The following is an 18,476-nucleotide window of genomic DNA, read 5'->3' as shown; positions in this document are numbered from 1 at the left end:
ACAAAATGTCTGTTGCTAATGTGATCACAGCTAAGTACAATCATCATAATGGTGACAACTTTAATTTATTTAGACCTTCGGATAACACTCACCTAGATGTTACATTCAAAGAGAGAGTGAAAGTCTAACTCTTTCATTCCAAATTCCTTTTCTGTCTTCCTTTTTGTCTTACTGTCACAGGCACTCCTCCCTCCAGTTCTGTCATTTTACACAACCCTCCTGTTAGAGACACCCACTGAATCCCTGTCTCGCACACACACACACACACACACACACACACACACACACACACACACACACACACACACACTCATACATATACCTCCCCTTGCTCCACCCTAAATGCTGATAAGATGATTGATGAGTGAGTGTTAGAATACATGAATAGAATACATGAACTTAGGTACACAGCACTACAAGCTGGTCATGGCAGATGGCCATCCACCTAGAGCCCGGTTCTGCTTGAGGTTTCTTCCTGTTAAAGGGGAGTTTTTCCTTGCTGCTGTCGCCAAGTGCTTGCTCATGGGGGAATGTTGGGTTGCTATAAATGAAAGAGCATGTTCTACACCTGCTCTCGGTGAAAAGTGCCCTGAGATAACTTCTGTTGTGATTTGGCTCAGGAGGTAGAGCGGGTCGTCGGAAGACTAGAAAGGTGCTATACAAGTACAGTCCATTTACCATTTACCATTTATTGACTTGACTTGACATGTCAAAGACCCACCTCTGTGTTGAATGCACAGAGATGAAATAATAATAGTTATAGCAAAAAAGAAAAAAAGAAAAAGAAACTCCCAACATAGTGGCTTTAATTTAATTGTATCATGGCCTACATAATAAGTCACAACACCTTGCGAAAGTGTTCGTTATCCAATTACAAAACTAGTTAGTCACCCCTGCTCCCTGTTCCTACTTTTGTAATCTTCTTGCTCTGAGCTCTTTACTCATTCTTCTTTGCTCTTTTATCTTATTTTTCTGTTGTCCCATCCCTCACTTTCACTTTAATTCATGTTTCAATGTGTTTCTTTCTCCTTTTAAGTTCCCATCTAACCACAGTCTTCTTGCTCTCTCTGCCATTTCACTGTCTCTTTCCACCCATAGTGCTATTTGGACCTTTGGATCTGGGAGGAGATGAGATGAGGTTGTCAAATGATTTTTAAGGTGGGGCGCTTGGCTTTTTCCAGGAAGTAGCTACATCTTCTGGGTTGCTGCACTTTCTGCCCTGTCCACATACATGGTTAGACCTGAGTACACTATTTCTCAGAGGAAAAACAAAGCACCTGAGATACCTTAATGAGGTTACCTGAGAAGTGAGAGTGCTTGAACATATTTCCAATAATGAACATAGAGGAACCACTCTGTAATGCTAATGAATTTGACTTGGTTGACCTTAATACCCTGCATAAGAACTATAATATCATATTGTGTTATAATATTTCCCCCAATAAAATAACATTTTCTGTAATGACAATGTTTATGTTGTCTTCAAACTTACTGATGAAGCGCTGAAACTGCTGAGCTTTTTCTGTAAAAGGGTTTTTTAGCAGGGCTGAGAAGCATCAGGTTGTGTTTCAGCATAAACAACAAAATTCACCATATGATAATTTAAACATTAATCCATAACTTCATTTACATTTTTATCCTTGTGTAACACTGGAAAATAAGCTTGTGTAACAAATGATAGCAATTAATCTGTGCCACAATTTCATATCAATTGGCTGACATCTGGCCTCATCTGGAAACAGTCAACATCTACATGAGTCAACATGAGTGTACATTCTTTCAAAAAGCACATTGTCATACAGTCATTTGGCGAGAAATGATAATGTCCCGATGGCCTGACAAGTTAGCTGGAATATGTTGGAGAAAGTGATAGATGAGTACATGGAGAACGTATCAACAAATCAAATTTAAAAAAGAGAGTAAAGCTGTGGACAATATTTATTTCATATTTAGTTTGTCAAGTAAACTTTTTGTGTATACTGCCAAGCATTTTTTATCATTATGAGGGGTATTTATGACAGCGAGAGAATGAACTCATGAAAAACAAACAAATAGATACATAAAAGTAAATTATTTGTGTATAATACTAAAATGAAAGTCCCAGGCAGTGAAGATGAGGAGAAAATAATTTATAGAAAATATCACGCTCTGACCTCAGAACATTTAAGACTATAATCCATCCCAGCACACTGGCAAGCTTTGACTAAGTCCTGTATATCCTGGATACAGATCAGGGATGAAATGGAAAACACATCAAATAAGGGAATATTTCACTTGAAAATGTAATTCATACTCAGTCTACATGTTTGCATGTGGACAGACCAGAAAGCATAGCTCAACTGACATGTTGAAATGAGTGAATATTATATAATGCTATTCAAAGTCTACACCATGTTGTTGGAATCATTACCCTCCACTCCTCCACCTCCAATGTGAGATGTGGGAGGGATGTATCAAGTCATATGTTAACTTGCCCACCCTTGTTTGAACCTTTGTGAACGGTAAAGCCCTTTTTCATTTTGAAACATATTTTTCGGAGTCATTTCCTGATACTATTGATTAGCCACACTGTTCGTTTAATAGACTATGTAAGGGAGAATATACAGTGAGCAGATCATAAATGTTTGGATGTTTAGATGGTCCATCAATAAAGAAGCCATCATCTGAATCCGCCTATAGATTTCACATAGTCTATATAGCGAATGCTGTATTAAGTGGACAGGTTAGGCTATAATATCACTACCATTCTGACACATTGCCTGTGTGCTAGAATGGCAATCTAGTTGCCATGATAATGGATTATGTCCGACAATTTGAGAAAGACTGTTAACCATTAAACAGGAAGTACACTGGCTGGGGGCTTTAATAAGTTGATGAGTAATGATGATATCCAGGTTATTGTTCCAGGGAAACTCTTGAACCATTTCAGTTTAATCAGATTATAGCTGTGCATGACTGGCAGTCACATGAAGGGGAAGATAGTACACACATACACACACACACACACGCACACACACATGTGCATGCACCTCTTTCAGATAACCTGCTTTGCAGTTCCAACCCTCTCCAACCTCAAACATAAAAAGGGGTGGTGAGATTGCACCTGACACTTCTGGTAAAGTCACTGGAGTCATCAGAGGTTAGACACGTCAAGGTATGATTGTATTTCAACAGTTTAATTTTGTTAATTTAATTGACAAGTTACTGTCACATTTTTTCCACATTGCTTATGACATTTTGAAGTGTTTCTTCTAAAAAAATTAAGTAATTTTAAATATTCTTGAAAAAAAAACATTCTTAAAAATTCTTGACTTTTTTTATAATAATGAAAAGATTATGGCAAAATAATTTTAGGTGTAGATAATGTGTTATTTATATAACACATCTACTTTATATGTTATTTTATATTTTATCATATAGTAGTTTTTGATGGGGAAAGTAATCAATATATACAGTACATTATTAAAACATTTTTTAAGTTTTCCTTTTGAAAAAAGTTTTCCTTTACATTACTTCATGTGCAGTTTGTCAATTAAATTGAAATAAAATGTACATTTTTGTGAGCTACTTTCATTGTACATTTCCTTTTTGTATATATTTTATATATTAATACTTTTAATAGTTTTTGGTTTCATTTTCTTTTTACACTTTGTTGCAGTTTATCTCAGAACTTTGTTGTAAATATTGCTGTATAGGAGGTGGGACTGATTGTCTCGATGGCTTTCAGCTCAGTGTTTACATAATCACTCTTATTGAGAAATCTGTCTGAATAGCAAATAATAGGAAAAAAAGTGCAATTATATGCTTGGTTGGGAGTGGCACACTAGGACATTCTTCAGGAGTGTATTTAATGTGTGTCTTTAACCCTTTATGTTAGGTTCAAAGTACAAATATACTGGTTCAGAATAGGGCAGATGAGGCTCCTAAAAATCAGTTCTTCATTATATATTAATTTTCTCTCTTTTTCTCCTTTACATAGTCATTATTTTGGGTTTGAAATCTCCATATTTGACACTGTTCCTGGCATTTTCTTTTCCCTTTGTCATTTTCAGTAAAACTGAAATAACATCATAACGTCATTCTCATTATTCATTAATGCATCTTCCAATATATCTTCCAGAAACATTTGGCAATGTTAGTATACACAATCAGAACACGTATCCATTGAACCAACTTAACTGACAGTCTTTTTCCGTAATTCACATGATAATTAATAACATTTTTCTCTCTGTAGATTGATCATGACTTCAGTGCTCGGCATAGCCCTGCTGGCCTTGGTCCTATCAGGGCCCACTGTTGCCTTTATCTCCATCTGGGGTGGGGCTTCAACTCATGTCAGCATTACAGGAACGGCCCTGTTAGAAAAAGTGACAGAGACATGTCGAGCGGTGGTTGAAGCTGCTGGTCATGAGTTCAAACCCACGGTAGGATTGAAAGATAAAACTGTGCAAACAGCACAAACATAATCACACACACACACACTCCAATATACACACATTCACCCTCATTTCAACATATTAGTGTGTTTTAATTCAGCCTTGATATACAGTATGTAGAATACTGGATAAATGATAATTTTGTGGTTGTTTCATGCTACATTTTTAAAATATAGCCATCAAATCTTACTGAAACTGAGTGTGATGAGAGTAGTGGAGGTGTATAAGAGTCATTTGTATCTAGAACAACAGTCATTAAGCTGATTTTTTGTAACTTCTTAATCCTATTCTTTGTGAGAAACATGGCTCCATTCTTAAGGCAAACAGACATTTGCGTACGTCCATAGTACTACACTCTCCCTTCTTGACTTGTTACTGCAGCTGTAACCTCTAGCCTCTTCCCTCTGACTGCAGGGTTCATCTCCTGAAGAGCTGGTCCAGGCCTGTCTTGGCCCAACAGCAACAGGAGAAGTATCAGGCGCCAAGTTTCACTCTGCTCTTCAAGAGATCTTCATCCAGCACGGACTGGTAGACCGTGACTTTGCCAACAGGTGGGAAAAAAATAACAGCTCACGATAATTAGAAATGAAATAAATGAATGTATGTATTGCAAAGTTTTAGATTTGCTTTCAAACTGTCCAAGTAATTACCTGCGGAAAATTCCCTCAGTGCTCCACATCACTTCAACTCAGAGACCTTCCTGGAGGGACGTGGCCTAATCATGGAAGGCATGACGGCCATTAAAGCTAACATTCCCAGGGAAAACTTCCAGGCTGCCAGGGAAACACTGGGCAGAGTCCTTCATACACTACAGGTGAGAGAGGTGGAGGGAAAGTCCTGGGCATGGAGATGTTGAAAAGAGAGGTAAGAAAAACATTGGAATAACAGACAGTATTGATAACTGTGTCTATAAAGTGTTAATGTGTGTGTTTCCATGTACTGACAGGACTTCTACAGCCACAGTAACTGGGTGGAGCTGGGATACACAGAGCCATACATCGCCCTCATACGTCCAGACCTTCCTCTGGAAAACCTAGCAGGTGCGTGTGTATTATTTTTGCCATATACATAGGAGGACTATCTGTATATTATGGTGGGTTCAATGTCATAAAGTAGACAATATTCATATCATTGTAGGCTGGGTAAAACTTGATCTGGGAAGATATTTATAGACCAAAGAGTAGAGTGGCTGGTGGGTGTGCATTACTTTCAGATAACTTGTTCTAAATGAAAAACAAAGTAACTGAATAGCTGGAAGACTACACAGCTGTTACCAGCTTTCTCCTATCTATTAAAGCAGTCAAGTTTATTTCAATGTTAATAAAAACAATACACACATCTTAATTGCAGAGACTGGTATAAGTGGGATCTTCCACTCTGACTGTACAGTTATGAAAACTACAAGACTCCTGACCACATGCATTTCTGTGTATTATCCCTAACATATACAGAAGAACAGCAGTTGTCAACCCATGTAAGTGATGCTCACTTACCTTGTTTTGCAGTTAAATTTATATTTCACTCTACATCTTCTTTGCATTTTGCTTGTGTAGACGTCGATACTGCCACCTGCCGTGACTGTGCCAGTGGAACTTGCCCCAATCCGATCCTTCCCAACATCCTGCAAGAGAAGAAACTCACATCAGGCTACATGGGAATCTTCTCTGCTGACAAGCCTAAAGGTATCAGTGACAAAGATCTCACCAAACCATATTTAAACACATATTCAAATACGCAGGCCCACATTCACAGTCAGGGCTACTGATTCTTAACAAAAGGCTAAGTGAGGCTTGTGATCACCAACAATAGTCTGTGAATTGTGCAGATGCCCTATCAAGGTCCACCACATTAAATAAATTCAGATTTAATTTCCCTCAAGCAAGAAATTAATTTCCACAGCGAGTCAAAATATGTGAACATTGATATGAAATCATTATTACCTGCATACATGACTCGACAAACACACCATGACAGAAAGAGCAAACAAAACAAGAGGATTTTTCACTTACTGATTTAGCAAATTATATTTAATATTAGCGAAAAATGTTGATTTATATAGGAGGCCACATTAAGAATGAAGTCATTAATGTATTCACAAACAGGGATAGGATCAGCCAATGCACCTTTTGGGAAATATTTTTGAGAAGAGTTTGATAAGAAGATTGATACCACTGACATCACGCCACCAGCTGAGGCTCCAGAAAGTGACTGTTCCTGGCCAAGAAATAGTCCCACATATAAAACATCAAAAGTTATTTTTACACTTTGTTTTTGTATGAATTCAACAAATGAGATAATGTGTCAATTATGGACTTTAAGAGAAGCTACTGGCTGGACACAGAGCACAGAGCCAGGTTATTCATTTCCCCCTGTTTCCAGTCTTTATGCTAAGCTTAGCAAACTGGCTGCTGGCTAGACAGACAGATATGAGAGACATGTCAATCTTTATCAAGTTCTCTGCAAGAAAGCAAATCAATTTTCTATTGGGAATCTAGATAAAACATTTAAAGATCCCCGCCAGACATGTCGTAAGATATGTAAAACATCCTCGGAATAATATGTATCTAAAATAATTTTTTCTCTCAAAAAAGGTACAATTACTTCGTTAAAAATTTCAAAATTCCATCTTTTCCTTCTCCGTCATTGAAAAATCAAGAATCTCTGAATATACAAATATTGAACAAATGTTGTTGTTGTTTTAAATGTTTAACTGCTGGACACAAGATGTCTCCTTCACTCTAAAGTCCCTTCTCAATGTTTGTGCACTGGAGGCTTCAAGTTTGCACGTCACACTTGTGTAAGTTGCATACTAGACCACGATTGGCTCCAAACTATCTAAGATGTCACAAATCATGCTCATGGGCCCGCCCCTTAAAATCAGATTTGGTTTTGAAAGAACAGTGTTGGAAGTTCAGCAGGCAAACTGTTCCATTTTTAAGGTGCAGAAATACTGAAAGCCATCTCACCAGACTTTGAAAGTGCTCTAGGCACACGGATGAGATTTCCACCTTTTGACTGGAGAGATCTGTTGGGGTTATAAACTGACAGCATGTCTGAGATGTACTGTGGAGCAAGACTAGCAAGTGCTTTATAAACCAAAAGGAGGATTTTGAATTGTATTCTGAAAACAATGGGTAGCCAGTGGAGGTTCCGGAGGACTGGAATTATATGGTCTGATCTTTCTGTCCTGGGTAGAAATTGTGCAGCTGAGTTCTGGATAAATTGTAATTAATGCATTGTTTTGTTTAGAAGACCCTGCTCATGACAGTCAGACTGAGAAAGACAGCCTCTGATTCTGGAAATGTTTCTGAGGTGGAAAAAGGCAACCTTGGTGCTGTTATTAATATGATCCTTAAAGCTTAGTTCACCAACCATGGTTACTCCTAGGTTTTTAATCTGGTCTTTTAGTGTCAAACTCTACACATACATCATTCTGCACAGTAAAGCTCAAACACATTTTTGACTAGAGGGGGACTTAAACCGATAACTAACACACATCTCTTCTGTCACTCTCATATGACATTCAAGATATCCCAGCATTTATTGAGTTTGCACTCATGAGCCAGTTGTCTAAAAACATGTTTGTTCTACTTAGAGTACAAGACAAACATAATTTTTCATGACGGGCAAGTCAATCTTCTTAGGAAAAGCACACATGAGTACATTGCAGGCACAAGTCTACTATAAATAGCTTTTTGAACCATGTCCCAGTTCAACCTGTCCCTTCTATCCTGTGACAGGTAAATGTAGCCATGGAGGTGCAGCTGACCTGACTAGCACAGTAGTTCCTCACAGAGGCATTAGCAAAGATGAGCGTCGCTCGGACAATGTGGCCCTCCACAATGCTGCTGTAAATGCAGCCACAGCCGCCAGCCTTCAGCTGCTGGAGGACATCAGGCTGGCCGCTGGGGACAATGACTTCCTGAGGTAAATCATCAGACGTGAAAAACATCTCAATCTAACTATTTGCTGTGCATGAATGAAAGAAAGAATTATACTATATGATGAAAATAAACACTGTGGCATGGTCTATTAGGTTTAACTTGACCTTTAATTTTTCACCTCTCTCACAGAATGATGGGCATTGCCCGTTCCTCTGTTGTGTGTTTTGTTATTGACACCACTGGCAGTATGTCAGATGACATTGATGCAGCCAGGGATGTTGTTTATGAAATCATTGACAGCAAAAAAGGAACACAGGACGAGCCATCCGAGTACATTCTGGTGACCTTCAATGACCCAGGTATGAACTCTTCTATGCAGCTGTTTAGGACACCATTAGTGCTGTTAGACCCCTGTTGTTGTGATATTGCCATATATTGTTTTCTATGTTATGCTTGACTACATAGTTGTTACACTAGTTAAATATTAGTGTAATATAATGTAATGTAGATTTATCAAACTGAATTGCATATAGTATATTACACAGCATACAGTCACAGTCGTTCTGCAGGATGAGAAATGATACAGTCCAAACCAGAATGATGTACTAGCATTTAGCCCTTTTTGTGTTTTATATGTAGAGTTTGGACCTATGATCAGGACAACAGACGCTGATAAGATGAAAACAGAAATCTCTAAGCTCACAGTGAACGGAGGTGGTGATCCCCCTGAGATGTGCCTATCAGGACTTCAGGTGCTAAAATGGATTGACATTTTCAAAATGTAGTTCCACATATTTTTATGGATCCCTCTAAGAGTATGATGATTCAGAATGAACTTAACAGGTTAATTATTTTGATGTCTCCAGTTGGCTCTTACCGGTGCCCCTGCCTCCTCCTACATCTATGTTTTCACTGATGCTACATTCAAAGACATCGACCTCAGGGATACTATTGATGCTCTCATCAGGAGCACCAAGTCAACGGTAAATACTGACATCCAGTTGTGTCCCATGTTCACTCACTATTTAACTTGAGAGGCTGGGGTTATAATCTCCCTATTAACTCATCTACAGGTGTCATTCTTCATCACTGACATCAGCACAAGGCGCCATCGTTCCCTCAGTGCTGCTTCCTTTGATGACTACAAGGACCTGGCTCTGGTCTCTGGAGGCCAGGCGATCCACGTATCCAAGAAACAGTTGCCTGAGGCCACAGACGTCATCCTTGACACATCCACTTCAGCCGTGGTAAGATTGTGCAGTTCTGATTAAGCATAAGTAAGTCCGTTATACAATTCCCACTATCTGAAGCATGTACCAGGCCTTAAATGATTAAACTATTATGAAGAATCGAGAGGTAAATCACTCATTTGGTTCCTCTTGTCCCTCCCTCAGGTGACAGTCCTTCAGCGAGCAAGGAACCCTGGGAAGCAGGAGACCTTCCCCTTCATGTTGGACGAACCTCTGAAAAATATCACCATCTACATCACAGGCACATCCATTACTTTCACACTGACCAACCCTGCAGGTAACACATCACTCCCAATGCAGCAATCAATCTTTCTTGCTGAGAATGCCATTGTGAAACAACTTGATGACTAATTTCATTCTTGTAAATTCCAGGTGTGAGTCAGAGCCACAGTGAGGCCAGCGGTAAGCTGGGAACCATTCAGACAGTAGGTAACCTGAGGAGAATTCGTCTCAATGCCGACAAGCTGACAGGCACCTGGCAGATCAACATCAACTCCAACCAACCATACACACTTAAAGTCACAGGTCAGATACTTATAATTTGATAATCACACAATGTCCTACAGAAAACGAACCTGCTGTTGAAATTGTGTCTTATACATACACATATAAGCTTAATTTGCCTTAATTTAAGGTGATCCAAGCCCATATTCACACCCCGACCCTGACTGTGGCATTTAAAATGGGTTCTAATCAGTAGCATGCTCACATTTATTCCCACTGCTTTTTTTGTCCATGCAAAACATCTAGATTGATAGTGATTCTGGTTTCAAAGTACCAAATAACAAATTATTGCAAATTTGTTAGTAAAACTTCAACAGTTAAGAGGCATTCAGTCAGATCTCATAAAAGTGCACTGAGCTTCTTTTGGTGTGTATCTGTATTTACCGTCAGTCTGTGCATATGTTTCCAGGCCAGAGTACTATCACCTTTATCTATGACTTTGTGGAGAGCTTCAAAGGATCTCACCCAGGTTATGCAATACTCAGTGGACGTCCACAGGCAGGTAGAGTACATGCAATAAAGAAACAGTATCATCCTGACTGAACATTTTAAAAACACAGAGTAAGTATGTGTAATTATCAATCATAAATGCTATGGTCCCACGACATTTTTGTTGTCATTTTTAATTTTGACCTATGGTAGGGGTTTATATTTTTTTAATGTAATTATATTTCTGTACATATTTTTCCAACCATACAGCATGTGTAAAAGTTTTAAGGAAATTTCCCACCCATAATACCAAGCATTCAAATTATTGTTTGTGAGTCATCATATGATGGCTATGAATGAAAAAAATGTTACAAATTACTTTGTAGTAAATTGCTGGACATGTTTTATCTAAATTAGATTTCACTGTGCTACAACTGCCTCATTAAAAAATTTAAGTCACCAGAGGTACCTCCTAAGTGACCTCTGCTCAAATTGGAAGAATATGGAAGAAGAATGGAAGAAAACTGAAAAAAAAATAAAGACACAACAACCTTCTTACTTCATCACTGCCTACTTCAGGCAGACAAGGCAATACCTATTTAAAGCAGCTATAATCAATATTTTTTCACATTAATGATGGATCACATCACTACTCATATGTAAAAGGTGTCACTCTAGCCACAAACCAACAGGCAATAATCATCCGACTACAGTTCTCCACAGCTCTAAGGAACGTTTTAGCATCTTTAAGCTTGTTGTTTTGGTGTTAAGACAAAACTTTATTATTTTGGTTCACTCTCAAAGCTCATAGCAGGCAAAGGGCACATGTGGAGAGCAAGTAAAAAAGCTCTGATAAACCCACTGTAGACAGATAAAGTTAGCAATTAGTTGGTGAACATAGGGAGCATTTAGCAGCTAAAGAGTCAGATATTTCCCTCAGGAGTTCATGAAGTTCATGACAGAGCTAAAACAGGTATCAAATGGTGGCCAGAAACACAATTTCAAATGAACACTAATGTTGCTCCACATCTGCTGGACATGTTAATAGGCACCTGTAAAGCTCTGCATAACAACTCTATTTGCCAACATGATTACAGCCTGTTTCTGCTGCCCCCAAGCGGCCAAAAACAGTTCCTGCAGGTTTAGCTTGACTGATAAGCAAATTACTCAGAATGGGTCAGAAACATGTTTACATGCACTCTAGCATCCTGGTGCTGATGCTGTTTTCGAGTATCTTGGTTATGCTTTGCACGTGTAAACACCTTATCCTGTTCTCAGAAAACTGTATAAGGCCTTATCCTGGTTTTGAGAAACCTGGATATGCTAACTGTAGTACTCTGATAGAAACCAGGATACTGTTGCATGTTAACACCTTATCCAGGTTTCTGAACATTATTGTTCATTATACATTATACATTTTGAAAGGTATGGAAAGAAGCAGAGTATGTTAGTGGTAATAAATACTTGGGTTTATTTCTTGATGAATTTATGACTTATGAGGTTGGAATTGGGTCCCTTGCTGACTCGGCTGGGAAAGCTTTGGGATCGATTATTACTAAATTGAAAGTATGTAATGATATTGGTTAAAAAAGTCTACGATGCCTGTGTCTCCCCCATATTGAATTATGCTGCAGGGGTGTGGGGTTTAAAAGAATCTAAAACTATAGACTTCATACAGAATAGAGCTATAAGGTGTTTTCTGGGGGTTCATTGATTTGCTCCAATTCCAGCAGTTCAGGAAGACATGGGTTGGGTACCAGGGTCTGTCCAATGAAAATGTGAAATGATCCGACTATGGAACCGTCTAATCAAAATGGCAGAGGATAGAATAAATAAGAAAGTATTTATGTGGAGTAAATTATATAGTTCTCCATGGGCAAAAGAGCTTCACTCAATTTTAGAGATGAATATGCTGTATATCTATAGGAATAATCTGTGCTGTAATGTTAACTCCATTAAAAATAAACATTTACTGAAATTTGAAGAAAAATGGTTTGAAAATGTTCTTTCAAAGCCAAAATTAAGGACATATATGCAAATCAAACAGAATTTTGGTCCTGAATTATATGTAACATCTCGTTTATCTAGAAGCCAAAGATCTTTGGTTTCACAGTTGAGAGCTGGTATTCTTCCTCTGCCTATTGATGTTGGTTGATTCAAAAATATTCCGGAGGAAAATAGACTGTGTGAGAATTGTGATCTGGGTGAAGTGGAAAGTGAGTCCCATTTGCTATTGTACTGTGCAAATTATGATAATTTAAGAGAGTTACTGTTTTGTGAAATTGCTCGACAAAACCCTGAAATATTCTGGTGTTCAGATGAGCAAAAACTGGAATAGCTGTTTAATTTTGATGTCTTCAAGTGTGCTTTCTCAAAAGCTTGGAAAAGAAAGCAAGATATATAGTTTAATTAGTATTTACTTAGTAATTTATGGTAAGCTTCTGACAGTAAATTAGAATGTCTTTACTATTTCATGATGGTCTCTAGATTTAAGGGTGAAAGATTTTCTTTTTACAATATATGCGTTGTACTCAGGTTCTGGCTTGTTGGATTTATGGTGTCTTGTAAACCCATGTGGGCTGGGCATACAGTTGTATGCATGACACAATAATAAAGTTTCATTCACTCATTTTCATTCATATGATCAAAACCAGGATAAGATTCAAAACCAGGATACTAGTGCACATGTGAACGCACTCAGTCCACAAATGATGGTGTATCCCAGTTTAAAAATGAGGTAGTGCAAATTGCAGCATCTTTCCACAACCCATTCCTAAAAGTGTACAGTGTTAACTCTAAAATCAGCCGCTGACTTTTGACCATGAAAACGAATTTCCCTCTTGTTCTTCCCCCTACATTGCATCTTTCTTCTCTACAACCAGGCCAGTCAGCCACCCTGATGCTCTCAGTGATGGGTCGAAAAGGCCCATCCTCAATAACAATTGGAGATGTTGGCCTGGTAATTGTGTCTGGTCCTGAGGCTGTTAGAAATGGTACAATAACTGACATGGGCAACGGAGACATCCTGGTGACAGTTGATGAAGTACCTGAGGGGGAGTTTGTCGTCATTCTGAAAGGAACTGACAAAGAGTCAAACAGTACATTTCAGAGGCAGTCTACCACCCAGATGTCTGTCTCCAAAGTGAACATCCAGGTCAGTCTTTTCACTTCCTCTACACATCTCATGTACCTGTCCCCACAGTTTTTATCCTGTTCATTATAAAAATTACATATTGAATTATATTAACTCTTGCAGACCTTGAACTCTCTAAGAGTATAAGAACTTCTTCTCTTACCACTTTTCCCTGCAGGCTCTGGTGAACAGCAGTGTAGAGCCAGGGAAAGCCTTCAAGCTCCCTTTCAGTGTCATGACCCAGGGCTCTGGAGATCAATACCTCATCAGTGCCAGAAATAACAGAGACTTCCACATGTCCTACCCAAACAGGTGAGGGGAAGCAGCCAAAAGCCATTCTTTGTTTCAAACTTTGTTAAATGTCCTGATCAATGCCAACACATCTCAAATCTCAAGTTCCCATTCCTGCTGCCTGTAGCTTAGGGCAAAGTTACATCTGGGTGGAGTACCATGCACAAGTACGCCACCCCACAGTTGGAGAAAAGTTTGAGTCATCCAAAGGTGTTACTCCACATCAATCTGCAAAGAATCTCCCCTATATATATCAAATCAAATGTGTGGCTTGCTCACAATAATTTCCTGTAACCAGTGTACTTTTCTTTTTTCACTTGACAGCCTAGGCTTGACAACCGGACAATATACTAATGCTACTTTGACCATCACGCCACCTGCTGACACACCAACAGGCACTGATGTCACTCTGACCCTGGAAGCCAAGTCATCCAGTGGCGTTGACTCTAATTACGCTGTTCTTAGATTGTCTGTTGTTAATAAGGTAACCAATCAAATTTTCCTTCACACCTAGTTGGAAAGATTAAAACAAATAAATAGAAAGGCTTTGAAACATAGCTACAAAGCCAGCCACAAAGATGGCTATTACAGATGCATAAAGTTATATACAAGTATCCTACGGATCTAAATTGAAGTTTCATGTTCCAATTTCAAAAATCACTGTGATTCATGCATACATTTCCCATCTTTCTTTTTCTGTTCTGTCCAGATTACAGATTTTATTCAGCCTCTGTGTGAAGTGATTAGTGTACTGGCTGATGATTGTCCCCAAGATGTATCTCAGTGTAAACCTTTCCAGTGGGAGCTATCAGCCAACCTTACTGATGGAAACGGCACCGGGATTGAGCGCATTTCTCTGCGTCAAGGTGGTGGAACCCTCACATACACCTCCCTGAGCTCTCCCATCATCCAGGCAAACTACAACGCCTCCTGTTGCTCTCAGATTGTTGAGTTTATAGCTGTTGATAAAGTTGGCAATGTGGGCAAGTGCTATCACTCCATTGTACGTTCTGCCTGCCCTCCTGCTCTGACTCTGTCGCTGCCACTGTGGCTGTGCCTGCTGGTAAATGCCTCTGTACTAAGAACTTGAAGAGCTTTGGTTAGGTTTCGCAGTATCTCATGTCTGTTCTCTGCATCAGGCATTGGACAGTAGAGGTGGACAGGTAAAGTCTAAAGGTATTTTACTTCCAAATATCGATAACAATATATCAATATCAACCTAAAAAGTCCAGTATCGGTCAGGCTACATTGAATAATCCCCCTTTTATGACTGTAAATTACTTAAAACAATGTGCTTCCACTATGGATGGACATTTTCTACTGGTGATGGTCTTCTGCCAAGATAACATATGAGCACTGATTAAAAACTGAATGATAAATAGTGACACAATTTTATCTGATCACTCATAAAAACCTGGAGGACATTATACAACATCTGAAATCCTCCTCCTGCTGCCTTGATATTCTGCCTACAGGCTTTTTCAAAATCATTTCAAATTTCATGGCCTCAGATCTTCTACAGATTGTCAACACGTCTCTTCTCTCAGGTGTCTTCCCACAGGTCCTGAAAACTGCCGTCATCAAGCCATTCAAAAAAGAGCAATCTACACACTTCACTAATGAGCAACTATAGGCCCTAAATGTAACCTCCCATTTTATGGAAAACAACAAAATATGTTACCACAGTTATGCAGATGACACACAAATTTACATAACCATATCACCAGGGGACTATGGTCCAATACAAGTACTGCGTAAGTGCATTGAACAAATTAACAATTGGATGTGCCAGAATCTTCTTCAATTAAACAAAGATAAAACTGAAGTAATTGCTTTTGGAGCCAAAGAAGAAGTTAAAAGTCAGCACTCAGCTTCAGTCAATAATGTTAAAAACCACAAACCAAGCCAGAAATCTTGGTGTAGTCATGGACTCAGACCTGAATTTCAACAGCCACATTAAGATAATTACAAAGTCAGCCTACTATCATCTAAAGAATATATCAAGAATTATAAGACTTATGTCTCAGCAGGCTTTGGAAAACTTGTCCATGCATTTATCTTGAGTAGACTTGACTACTGTAATGGTTTCTTCACAGGTCTCCCCTAAAAATTCTATCAGACAGCTGCAGCTGATTCAGAACACTTCTGCTTGAGTCCTCATAAAGACTGAGAAAGTGAATCATATCACTCCAGTTTTTGGATCTTTACACTGGCTTCCTTTCTGTCAAAGAATTGATTTTAAAATACTGCTGTTGGTTTATACAGCACTGAATGGTTTGGGGCCAAAATACTGATCTGCTGCTACGCTATGAATCATCTAGACTTCTGTGGTGGTCTAGGGCAGGTTTGCTTTCTGCCCCCAGAGTAAAAACTAAACATGGAGAAGCAGCATTCAGTTTTTATGCTCCACATATCTGGAAAACTCCCAGAAAACTGCAGGTCTGCTGCAACTCTCAGTACTTTTAAATCACAGCTGAAGACTGTTCTGTTTGCTGCTGCCTTTCATCAAATCAAATTTGAGGGTTAATATCTTACATTACGCTGTCACTTTTATTCTCCTGTTTTATCTGTCTTATTCTATTTTAGCCTCTTTTCATTTCCAAATGTAACATTTTTTAATTGTATTTAGATGTCATTTTACATTGCCTTGTGTTGCTTTTATATTCTGTCCTGGAGAGGGTGCAGGAATCTCAGAGGTGACAATTGCCAGTTCAATTTAAACCCAGACTATGTATAACATGGCTAGAGACAAACGAGATTATTTGTTAATGCTTATACTTTTATCACAGTAAACATATTCTGCACAATGAATTGTGAAAAAAGTACATATGTATCTCTATGATATTAAATGATATGAATTATTTGGAATATTTTTTTTTCTAACAAAAAGAGTGCAGAGGAGGGTTCACTTGATCATTCTACATTTATTGAATGCCTGTTATCCCCAATGACAGGAACTAAAAAACAGATATCTTCATTTGACAACTATCAAATCGAGCTCAATGCAGGATAGGTACAGTTTCTTGTACAGTTGGGGTTTAGGTTTATATAAAAAGAATGGGTCAGTATTGTCATACAGCCGTTCAAATGTAATTAGCACTTGGCAACAATCAAGCTTTAAACATCTCTTAAAGATGAAAAATGGATTTAAGTAAAGACAACAAACATCTTGTTTTTTCTGTAATAAAGCACAAAGTTAGACACAATGACAAAACGAAAATGTTTAACTTTAATGTGCTTCATTTCAACACAGTTGACAGCTTTAGCTGTGCCCCAGTGCTTCACTATTCTGGGACGGTGACCCACCCTTTATTATTGTGTTTAGACTGAATACAAAGCAAAAATTACAGATGATACAAATGCTTGAGTTGAACAGATGACGATTTATTAAAAAGTACTGAGGAACTGAGGCCAGGTTGTGTTTTCTCAAATTGTAAATGTACAGTATCGATTTGAGTGAAAACAGTGCATTGAGTTTAAGAGTCAAAATTGTGAATGTACAGTCACAAGAATGGGAAAAAATTCACACAAACTGGACTTCCTGGTAAGTTACAAAATCAGTCTGGCCTATTTCTGGTCTGTAGCACACAAGCAGTACAATTAACCCATTATTGCAAATGTAAAGAAAGAAAGAATCTAGACCGTATAAACTCAAACCATTTACATTTTTACAGTTAAATAATACTTTTAATCAAATAATTCATCATATATTTTTAACAGCTTTTAACAGCTGTCAAAATGTTTGCTTTTCAGTTAAAGGTTTACGCTTCCATCTTGATGACAAAAAAAAATCAATTAATAATTATGATTTTTAAACACGTCTGCTGACAAAATTTAAAAATTGAGGGTTTAATTGTAATTAACCAATAGAAGAAAATGTATGATAGCTCTAATGCGCAGCACTAAAACAAGTCTGAAACAGGTGTTTCATGTCGGCTTAACATTTTTTAACATTCTTAACATTACTAAGTTTACAGCATCTTGTGGTTGTGTGCACAATAAAGCTTGTTTGCAACACGGGCGAACCATTAAAAACGTCTTTCATCATAAAATTTCTAATATTTGTTGCCAAAATGTTTTGACAAAATGTCTGTTGCTAATGTGATCACAGCTAAGTACAATCATCATAATGGTGACAACTTTAATTTATTTAGACCTTCGGATAACACTCACCTAGATGTTACATTCAAAGAGAGAGTGAAAGTCTAACTCTTTCATTCCAAATTCCTTTTCTGTCTTCCTTTTTGTCTTACTGTCACAGGCACTCCTCCCTCCAGTTCTGTCATTTTACACAACCCTCCTGTTAGAGACACCCACTGAATCCCTGTCTCGCACACACATACACACACACACACACACACACACACACACACTCATACATATGCCTCCCCCTTGCTCCACCCTAAATGCTGATAAGATGATTGATGAGTGAGTGTTAGAATACATGAATAGAATACATGAACTTCGGTACACAGCACTACAAGCTGGCAGATGGCCATCCACCTAGAGCCCGGTACTGCTTGAGGTTTCTTCCTGTTAAAGGGGAGTT

General features: G+C 38.3%; 1 protein-coding gene across 1 annotated transcript; it reads left to right on the top strand.

Annotated features, from left to right (window-relative positions):
* The first annotated feature begins 4,230 nt into the window (after positions 1–4,230).
* On the top strand, positions 4,231–15,322 carry LOC122979156 (von Willebrand factor A domain-containing protein 7-like). The gene is made up of 17 exons (XM_044346385.1): positions 4,231–4,424; positions 4,851–4,987; positions 5,106–5,250; positions 5,383–5,476; positions 5,990–6,118; positions 8,177–8,363; positions 8,510–8,679; positions 8,960–9,072; positions 9,187–9,303; positions 9,394–9,567; positions 9,715–9,847; positions 9,943–10,095; positions 10,484–10,576; positions 13,386–13,657; positions 13,815–13,948; positions 14,252–14,411; positions 14,637–15,322. The coding sequence occupies exons 1-17, from the start codon at positions 4,242–4,244 to the stop codon at positions 15,015–15,017; spliced, it is 2,775 nt and encodes a 924-aa protein (XP_044202320.1). The 5' UTR covers positions 4,231–4,241; the 3' UTR covers positions 15,018–15,322.
* Positions 15,323–18,476: the final 3,154 nt, after the last annotated feature.

Source organism: Thunnus albacares, chromosome 3, assembly GCF_914725855.1.
Source record: "Thunnus albacares chromosome 3, fThuAlb1.1, whole genome shotgun sequence".
Taxonomy (NCBI): domain Eukaryota; kingdom Metazoa; phylum Chordata; class Actinopteri; order Scombriformes; family Scombridae; genus Thunnus; species Thunnus albacares.
Note: the sequence above shows the minus strand (reverse complement) of the source record. Positions and strands in the feature narration are given on the sequence as shown.